The sequence below is a fragment of the Beta vulgaris genome, chromosome 9, assembly GCF_026745355.1.
Source record: "Beta vulgaris subsp. vulgaris cultivar EL10 chromosome 9, EL10.2, whole genome shotgun sequence".
Classification (NCBI taxonomy): domain Eukaryota; kingdom Viridiplantae; phylum Streptophyta; class Magnoliopsida; order Caryophyllales; family Amaranthaceae; genus Beta; species Beta vulgaris.
The window spans coordinates 39,639,022-39,649,731 of NC_079210.1; the positions used below are offsets into that span (position 1 = coordinate 39,639,022).

The 10,710-nt window shown below is 36.2% G+C and overlaps 1 protein-coding gene across 1 annotated transcript; it reads right to left on the minus strand.

Annotated features, from left to right (window-relative positions):
• Nucleotides 1-679: 679 nt before the first annotated feature.
• On the minus strand, nt 680-10,435 carry LOC104883143 (NADP-dependent malic enzyme). The gene is made up of 20 exons (XM_010667610.3): nt 10,157-10,435; nt 9,712-9,983; nt 7,746-7,866; nt 7,554-7,628; nt 6,563-6,714; nt 6,358-6,463; nt 6,159-6,224; nt 4,452-4,547; nt 4,293-4,364; nt 4,098-4,181; nt 3,913-4,011; nt 3,444-3,491; nt 3,298-3,351; nt 3,106-3,204; nt 2,915-3,004; nt 2,724-2,801; nt 2,319-2,393; nt 2,145-2,235; nt 1,220-1,348; nt 680-1,141 (listed from the first exon to the last, which is right to left on the minus strand). The coding sequence occupies exons 1-20, from the start codon at nt 10,184-10,186 to the stop codon at nt 1,053-1,055; spliced, it is 1,926 nt and encodes a 641-aa protein (XP_010665912.1). The 5' UTR covers nt 10,187-10,435; the 3' UTR covers nt 680-1,052.
• Between the last annotated feature and the right edge of the window lie 275 nt (nt 10,436-10,710).

Below are 10,710 nucleotides of genomic sequence, written 5' to 3' on the forward strand. Positions count from 1 at the left end.
GGTAATTAGTTAAGGGTCTCATTTAATTAAGTTGTTGATTCTCTCTTAGGCACGGTCCCAACTTTTTCTCTCTAGTTGTCTTGATTGCCACTTTTCTATATTGCATTTTTTAAGACCAATTAGTACTTGGTCAAGTGGTTTGGTTTGTATCTCACAATCTTGAGGTTCTGGGTTCAAATCCCACTAGAGGCACTTTGGGAGTGGGGATTTCCCCTTACCATTCCCCATGCTCCCAAGGAGCCTTGCGTGCAAACCCAAACCGAATTGACCTATGCAAGATTTCAATCCAATTAGGACCCCTTCTCTATACCTTTATTTAAAAAAAATATTACACTTTTTGAGAAACAAAGATTAGTATATTAATGTTATAGATTAACAGATTTTTCACCTTTATCCTCAATATAATTGCAACGTCTTCCTCTCTTCTATGTATTCTATTCTCAATGACCTCTCAGCAGTCACGCCGACTTTTGGTGCTCCAATCTTACCATCAAGAATCTAAGATAGAGGTACGGTGGTCGACACTCGACATCGACCATCATAAGGAGAGGTTCAACAGTAGCCAAGCGCGGTTTGTACACCCCCACCCACCTTGCCCCCTTGCCAGCTCTGGATGAAATTTGACACTAATTCATTCTGAACAAATTCAAGCGCACCTCAACAAGCAGATAAAGTGATATGGTTATGCAAACTACAAAGTTTATACATTTATCATATGAATGAGCATAATGACACTAGTTAACTGCTTACACAAAAGAATTCACTACTCTCATTCCTAGTTTGTTCTTCCCCTTTTTTCTGCAAATATGTTCGAGTTAAAGAGTTCAACATTACGAATTTCCCCTTTTCATCATTATCGGAACTTCCTTGAACTGTAATAGGTTTCTAATCTACTTTGACCATTGAGGTATATTCACCTCTTTTTCATTTTCCTCTTTTTTTTCTCCAGTTACAAGAGCGAACAAATGCAATTATACTATGTAATTAAATTCCACAAACAACAAAGTGTAACAAGAGGGAAGAGGGAAGAGCAGAAATTGATCCAGAAAACTTCAGCGATAGCTTCTGTAGGCAGGGCTATACATGCAACTCTCGGCATACTTCATCAGATTTTCTGGTTGCGGCATTCGAGTTGCGAGGCCTAGAAGGTAAACAAAAATTATGTGTTTGCATTAGCATGACATCAAGCAAACAACCTTCAGCAAGAAATGAAACTCACCCAGTTCATATGCTTTAGCTGCCACACTGGCTGCAATGTGGGCCGATATTTTTCTGATGTTCTTAAATGGGGGGTACAAAAGACCCTTAGCAAAGTGTTCCTCGGTCACCTGGGCTGCTAGGGCTTCCGCTGCACCAAAAAATTGTCTCATGACTTGTAAGCAAAAAAAGTTGAACATCAAGTTAAAAATAACTTAAATAATTATAACGATAATAAATAAATTATAATTTTTTCTTAAGAGAAACAGTACTCCATCCAAAATTATTAGTTACATTGTCCCAACCCCTGTCTCCTTGTGACTAAGGATATGACATGATTTGACACCAAAACTCTTGGTGGTAGTTGAGAGTTGAGACATCAGGAACTCTAATTGTATACCATTACTGTATGTTATGTGACAACTTTCTCCAGACACCCTAGAATTGTTATGTGACTATCAATTACAAAATGTATGGAGCATTTAACAATATTATGTGATTCGCAACATCCTTGCCAATTGTTTCTGTAAGCACAGTTGCCAACAATCTCTTGTGACTATTATGGCAGTATCCTCCTCTTCAGGTGATATGGGCAGCCGAAGACTTCTCAATTGGGATAGATCACAATGAGTTCTTTAGCGATTGATGTATTTGGATTACAATGTTGACTAATAGATCATAAATCAATAAACAGACGCTGGTCAAACAACACAAATCGCCAATACAAACACTAATCAAGCTAGCCAAACACCCCCATAATTTCCTATCCAATGCACCAATTACCAAAACATATAAGGTGCAGCTGGTCAAACTAGCCAAACACCCTCATAATAAGCACCAATATCAATTCATATAAGGTGGGTGGTTTTAAATCTCGTGAGCCAAAAAAGGGGGAGAACACCTTTTCAAATAATTGGGAGTTTGTAGTAATAGTGGAATACACTTACAGGCTGCCAAGAGCATGTCATCATGAACTCGGATGGCACCAGAGATTATCAAGCCAAGACCAAAGCCAGGGAAGATGTATGCATTATTCGCCTGAAGAAGGAAACTAAAAACTGATCAACCTTTTCACATGTAGAACACAATGTTTACAGCATTATCCAGTCATTAGTAAGGACCTGTCCAGACGTAAAAGTTTTCCCTTCATATTCAATGGGATCGAATGGACTTCCACTTGCGAAAATTGCACGGCCCTGGAAGTTGAAGAAGAGCAGTATGGGTTATTTCTATAGTACTAGAGGCAAAAACAATGCTAGAATATTATCAGTTCCCACATTTATAGTCCCGCATGAACTATTCTGGTTGAACTTACAAGCAAATCATCATAATTTTTGAATATATAGTGGGAAAAGTGTTCTAACTTTGAGCTATAATGTTGGAAATAAACAAACTCTGATATTTGACAGAATATAAAAATGTGTGCTGAAAACCAAGAAGATCAACTGGGATACTTGAGATGGGATCAAGCTAGGGAGAATTAATGATGAAGATTGTGAAAATTCCACATTGGCAAATTACTTTACCTTACTCCATGTATAAGCCTCCTCAGCTGTGCACTCTGATTGTGAAGTTGGATTAGACAGTGAAAGAATGACAGGTCTCTGAAGGAAGTCGAACAGCGAATTAGGCTTCTCCAAAAACAAGCACTTCCAGACTAGAGAAGAATGGGAAAAACAGAGAGCAAGAAGGGGGGGGGGGGATGACAAAACAGCACCTCATTGAATGTAGCCATTGCCTCAATCACATCCTTGGTAAATGTCCTCCCAACTCCTGATGAGCCGATCAGGACAGTGGGCTTCAACGCCTGTACACAGAAATTAAAAAGAAGCAAAGAGAAGAAAGTTAATATGACATTTTAAAGCTCTACAGAAAGCATTTGAGATGAACAGGGTAGAAGAGTCTCACCTTGACAGCATTGAGGAGTCCGTTCACAGGTTCATGCTCATGAGCCCAAGGCTTCTTAAAATGTTGCAATGACTCCTTGCGACTGTTGACTATAAGTCCCTGTTGATACATTGTGCATTACAAAAGCAGAACGGGACAGAAAGATCAAAGACTAAAACATTGATCCAGAATAGTGTGTCCTGTTTTTTGAACCTTAGAGTCCACAAGCCAGATCTTCTTACGAGCCTCCTCAAGAGGAGTATTGGTCTGCATTTATAAGCCGTAAACATTCACTCAGTACATCACCACAAGAATCCATAAAGAACTATATATATCAATAAAGTGAAATGTGTTCTAACCTGTTTTGAAATTTCAAGAGCTATGAGTTCTGCTATACCAGTGCCCGCCTGGAATAACAGTAATAATGAGAAATAAAGACACATCAGCAGTTACACTATGAGCAAAGATGAGCAGGGAAAAAAAGAGGCATTAAACTATCCTTACCCAACTACCAGAAAGTGTTCAAGGTAAGGAAGTTAGAAGCTCTAATCTAGAATAGTAATTCCCAATTCTATATCAATGCATGTGTTTAGTAAGGGAAACATAGCTGGAAAAAATACATAAGTCTAAGCAATAAATGGCAGTTAAACAGAATTATTGGCGATCCAAAAGTTGAAGCTTTTTCATCTCAAAAGAAAAAAAGTTGAAGCTTTTTCATTCTGAAAACCTTATATCGTCCACCCACTTTCTGCTTCCCTAGGAACACATATTCCAGCTTAAAAGATACAACATCCATTAAAAGAAGGTAAATTGTCATGACTCATGTACCTCTCCAGCTCCAAGAAATAGGTAAGTTTGGTCGGCTACTTTCTTTCCCACCAACTTTTGCGCTGAAAGAAGTCCAGAAAGGACAACAGAGGCTGTCCCCTAAACATATAAGGAAACAGGGTTAAAAATGACTCAACCTGAAGCTAATGTGGTTCGAAGACTTAAACTACTGACACCTGATTTACCTGGATATCATCATTGAAGACAAGATGCGTACTACCATACTTTGAAAGTAGGTCGAATGCATTATGATTGGCAAAGTCTTCAAACTGCTCACACATACATATACAGAAGGTTAGGGAAGAAAGACGTAAAGACATCACAAAGCAAAGAGAAAAAAGTTTACATCAAGTAGTCAAATTAAAATCTTATAAAATCACCTGAACTAAAACCTTCTCCCCATATATCTGCTTCACAGCCGCCATAAATTCATCCATGAGCTCAGCATATTCCTGTTTCAACACTTCATCAGAATTTGGTACCTTGTGGAACTCAGACTAAACATCACCATATTAATAATGTTAGTAACAAACAACCACCTGTCCAGTCGCTCTCTTTTGCCGAAGCCCAATGTAGAAATCATCTTTCAACAATGCCTCATTGTTTGTTCCCACATCGATAGTGACAGGAAGACACTGAAAAAATAAATTGTTACGTCAACTTTTTTTCTCTTTGCACATTCAAGCACACCCGAAAAGGACATAGCATTCAAGTTTAATCATATGCTATGCACCATCTGATGTCACATTCTGTGGCACCCTCTATGTCAAAAAGGATAGTACGACGATTTACAGGAGTATATAACAGGAAAGAAGCACCCAAAGGTGCAATACAAATTGTGTGTATATAGGCTGGGGAACTTGGCTAGCTCGTAAATACATATGCACATGCTATGATTGCAACAAAGGTAAATTGGCCTTCAAAAAATCACAAGATAATAATACAACAAAATATTAATAATGAATGCTACATGCGATCCCATGTCATATGCATTATTGTATTGGTGACATGTCATCTCTCTTTCAAATGTTCCAAATATTTGAGTAAGAGGTTTTAAACCCCTAACTCCTTACGGGATATGATCTAAGTTACCACCATGCTAAATTTCCTTCTTGCAACAAATTCCAATGTTAAATACTACCACCTATGTTTCTTTCTAATTTACACAGTTTGATTTTCACGCTTGCTAACACAAAACTTTGACCATTAATATCTATAATTACGAACAAGTAAAATTAATAAAATGTTGATATTTAGGAAACTTTATATTGGGACGAATCTAACAAAATCCCATATGACTATGTTTTTCCTTAGGGATAAATCACAAATGATAGTCAAAGTAAAGCATGTGAATAGTGTCAAAGTACAAAGTGAATAGATTAATAAGAAAAACTGGTAGTATATGCTTTTGCCTCTTGTTTAAAAAATAAAAACTATAAATAAGTCTAAATGAATTGACAACAAGCTTTACAAGTCTTAGTATTGAAATGAATTTAATTTGAAAAAATGAACAAACAAATTTGTAAGAAATTAAATTGCTCTAGAAGATTTAACTCCACGAAGTTAAAAGATTTTTTTAAAGTTCCGAAAATAGGAAACTGTATTAAGAACTACAAATTGATGAAATTTTAAAAGATTTCAAAAGGTACAAGGAGACATTTAGGAAACTTCCTCAAAAGAGAACTTTTCTATGGCAAAGAAAAATTTCATGCAATAAGCACCAAATACACATGAACACAAGCTACAACCAAGGCCAAAACCACTGGCTTTATAGAAACATTAGGACTGTTGATTTCTTGAACTCATTGAACACACAAAAATAACATGGGTTATCACAAAGTGGAGTGATATGACTAATTATGAACAATAACCACCACCATATCACTCGGAGCATTATGTACCAAAAATAACCATTGCAATCAGCACTATCTGAACAAACAAAAACAAGCCACAATGAAAGGTGAAACAAATTGCCTAATGGACACAAATGACATTATTTGTCTCGAACTACTAAAATGTAATATAAAAAATATCCCGGGGCAGCCTGCACCCAAAAACTAGTTTTAGTATTATAAACAACTATTCAGGCGGAGCTAAAAAGCCAGAGCCAGTAGAAAGCAAGATAAAATCCGCCCTTCAGAAATGGATTGAACTACCACAGTCTACAGGTAAGAAAAATTTGCGGTTCATCAAGAGACATAAATGAAAGAAATAAAGAACATAAAATTGTATAGGGAATCACCCACCGCTGAAGGACGAATGCCACCAAGAGCTGTATATAAAGCAAGCTTCCCAACTGGTATTCCCATTCCCTGTACAGATATTACCCACTATAGTCAGTCATCTTCATCTTCACAACTGAGCTGATCAACTTCAAAGCGAACACGAGCAGACCTTTAAATTATACATAAAATATATACAGCTATAAACTAACAGATAACTCACTTGGCACCCAAGGTCTCCAAGGCCTAAAATCCGCTCACCATCTGTAACAACAATCACTTGGATGTGCCTTTCTGGCCAATTCTTCAGAACTTCTAGGACTTTTCCTCTGTGGATAGCCCAGTCAATTGTTAGCTAAATTGAGCAATAGAACTTAACTAAAGGAGTATATACATCCATCAAACTTGTGATAAGACTATAGACGTACTTTTCCTTCAAACTGATAAAGAGACCCTGAGGTTGCCTGAAGATACTTCCATACTTCTGACAGGCCTCACCAACAGTTGGGGTGTAGACCACTGGGAGTAACTCTTCGACATTGTCAATAAGGAGCCTATAGAAAAGCCTTTCATTCCTCTCCTGCACAAAGCAGAAAATACAGACATCATTAAGTTTCCATAAACCAATTAATTGTCCTATTCTACTTTATTCAAGTAATTTGTCAACAATACAGACCCAATCCTGTAGTAGCTTAAATACCAATTGCTCCCTCCGTTTTTTAAAATTCTACTCAGTTCTTATAGATACACACTTTAAGGCAAATTGGAGAGAGCATGTTAAAAGTAGGTCCACTTGGTTTCTTTATTTTATTTTGTTATGACGAGAAAGAGTGTGGGTTTATTATATTTTAAGGGAGATAGAGAGCATGGAAGAGAAAGAGAGTGTGTGGGCCAAGGATGATTAAATTATGTATATCTTTTGCCAAACGAGGAATACAACATAGTGATTAGAACTTTAAAAAACGAATGAAAAAGGAAAGCAACTAGAACTTTTAAAAAACGGAGAGAGTATATATTATCATACACCAAGCTAAGTTTGGCCTAGTGGTAAGGAAAGAACCTTCCACCCTCAAGGTTGGGGGTTCAATCCCTACTAGGGTACTTTGGAAGAGGGTTTCCCCTCATCATCCCCACACTCTCAAAGTGTGTGCCCGCAAACCTGCAGGAGGTTCCGATCTGACAAGATCATTCATCTGGGGACCCCTCAAAAAAAAATATTATCATACTATATCAGTATTTTGTACAATCAATGCTAAATACAAAAATCAATTTATCACAAAATGGAGAGCTCCGATCACATCTTCATCAAAAACCAGAAAAAGACCAGCAAAAAATGCGACATCAACTAGAGATTCATTTAACCAAGAAAGAGAGAAAATGACGGGAGAGAAAGCTTTTTCGGTGATCAATATAATATACCTGAAGATCCATCATTGCCATGTACTTTTGCAAGGGCACTTGATATTGACGGATATTATGAATCATTTTCTTCACCTACAAATTGTTATCCCGGCACATAGATCAGTTACAACAACTACAACAAATGGACCTACAACAATATATATGTAAAACTACAAATTTAATCACTGGGATTGCTTTTGAGATATTAACCTGAAGCTGTTGAGGAACAACAGCTGGGGGAAGAAGACCCTGCAAGTAGTGCGCATCTCTTTCCTTCTCTGTGAAGGCAAGCCCCTTGTTGTGACGAGGATCCCTCAACAATGAATAACCACTGCAACCAAGAACAAGGAAAAAGGTCCATTATTGCCTCTCCGAAAACCAGAACCTCATAACAGAAGTTCATGTAAAGTAATTAACACGTGTACTATACAATGCCATAGCATAAGCAGATCCTTGAAAGATTTTAATTCCCATACCCACGTTGGTTTATTCAAATTTAAATTTAGAAAAATGGGACTACTATTTAGGACTTTTCAATCCCAATTCAGCCTCTACTGGTAGAAAAAATCACATTCAACCCTCATAAGCACTGATCCTTCCTTGTCACTAACTCTTAGCAGCATAGTTTAATATAATAAAAATTAGATAACATTCCATTTAACGTTTCTTTACAATTTCCCTAATTTTACTTCAATAAAATCTCATATAAGACCGTGTTTCAATAATTTATGGTAAGATAGGGTAACTTTTTTGCCCGTTCACTTCAGTATAAATGGCCTTTCTTAAGGTAAAAGGTGACCATTTTTACTCAAAAATGACCCCTTTCACATAAGAGTGACCCCTATAGAGTAAAACGTGAGTTAATCTACAATAATTTTTTGTGTAAATCAGTGTTACACAAGACTTACTAATTACTATATTACTTTTTAAAAAAAATCCTCGTGAAAGTAGTTCAATACAGTGAAAATGTCCTACTATGTCAAACATTCCTGTCTAATTAATGTAACACCATACGCCCTTGGAAGAACAGTCGGTGAGTTCTACTACTTCTACCTCTCCCTAGTCCCTAACAAGTAACAAACCTCAAATCTTTTAATCACGCAACTGCATAATACACTCTTTTGGGCCTAAGACAGCACCTTCCCAATTGGTGATATACCTTAAATTCCAAATTCCACTACTTGTTATTTTCCACATGAGACCGGACAATGGAGAATTGAAAGTATTTGCAGAAATCTCAAGTCAAAAAAAAGAATCTGATCCTTACTAATAATTAAACCCAATTAATATAATCCGAACAACTTGATTTACAGCACAAATACAACAAACATTGTAGATATCAATAGTGAGGGAAGATAGAGATTGTTGCATCTCCCCAATAATCCACCCACTACAAATAGACAATTAAAAGATATTCTGTTGGTGAGTTAAATTCCACTAGATATTACTCCCTCCGTTTCATTTTAATCTACACACTTACACTTTTCACGCATGCCAATGCAAAACTTTGAGGACATATATCTTTAGTTTTGTATTTGTAAAAATTACAAAAAGTACATATTAATAAAATACATATGAATCTAACAAGATCCCGCATGACTATATTTTCATCCGCGTACAAATCACAAATGATGGTCAAAGTAAAATTTGTGAATAGTGTAAAATATCAAAGTGTGTAGATTAAAATGAAACGGAGGGAGTAATGTCTATCTCCAGTGGGTAAAATCGAGCTTTTTAACATCAATATGCTTCCTTCCTTCAAATCTAGGAGTATATTAAAATAACTACTACTATTGGGGGTTCAGATACAAAGCGCTGATAAGACTTAAATCCTCAACCTCTCAGCTTAAAAATGACATCCTTAAGAAGTGGTGGAGATATTATTTCCACTATATTCAGCTAAAATTGAAACATAAAAAATGGTGTGACAATATCATAAACAATTATAATTTATAAGTGGTAATATTGGACAACACCAAAGCATAGACAATATACAAAAACGTCATAAAATGACCATACCATATTTTTGACAAAAACACACAAGACAAAAGATGTATGAACAAATGATAATTACTTCATAAGATTTATAAAAGTAGAAAGAAAAAAACAAAAATAGAAAATCTAACAAAACAAACATAGAAATTATCGATCTTTTTCAACACTTTATTATTCTCACCTAGCAACAGAGAGAGCCCAAGGTGTAACAAGCTGATCCTCCGTGGCAGTATCTTCACCGTACACGTCTTCCACACCACCAGTGCTGACCGTTGATTTCTCATTCAAGTCAATTACAGAAGAAACTTCTTTTATTTCCTCCGTCAAAACGATGCCGTTTTCATCCCCTGATCGACCTTTTGAGGGTCCCACCGCCACCCTAACCACCGATGGACCTCTTCTCTGCAACTGGGTCGACCCGAAAGATCTCCCGGATACACTTGGTTTGTTGCTCTGCCATAAAAAAAAATCCAAAATTTTACAAAAATTATATTTAAAAAAATGACGAAACTTTTATTAATGGGTAATTTTAAGGACCCAGATCAGAAAATAAAGAAATGGGACGAAATTGAAGAAATGGGTATTCATATAATTGAGAATTATGAAATGGGTTTGTGTTAGATTACCAAGAAATTGGCTCTGTGAAGGGAGATCATGTTGAATGGCGTAGTTGAAAGTTTTGAGTTTTTTTTTTTTGTTTTGTTTGGGTATATGTTATATATATGCTGAAATAATGGAGAATGAAGAAAGAGAGAGAAAGTGTTGCTTGGTTTTCTCCTACTAGGAAATAGTAATACTCTTTCTTCTCTCTAACCACCTGCCCTTTGGAGGTGTGTAGCTCACAGATCTTCAGAAGCTGCAGATTATTTGAGAGCCAGAGAGAAGAAACCGTGTGTTGCCTCTTACTATTATATACTAGTATTAGTAGTTTTCTAACCATCATTTCTTCTCAATTTACCCACTCCGTCAGCCGTCAAACAAATACCACCTTTGTTTTATATTACTCCCTTTGTTCCAAAATAGAGTTCACAATTCTCTTTTTTACGGTAATTTATGTAGGTAAAATTTAGGAGGAATAGTAAAAAAATCATTTATTTAAATAAATGTATGAAAAAAGATGATTTTAGGAGAGAATTAAAAATAATTGGTAAAAGAGCATTAATTGTAATATTAACAAAAT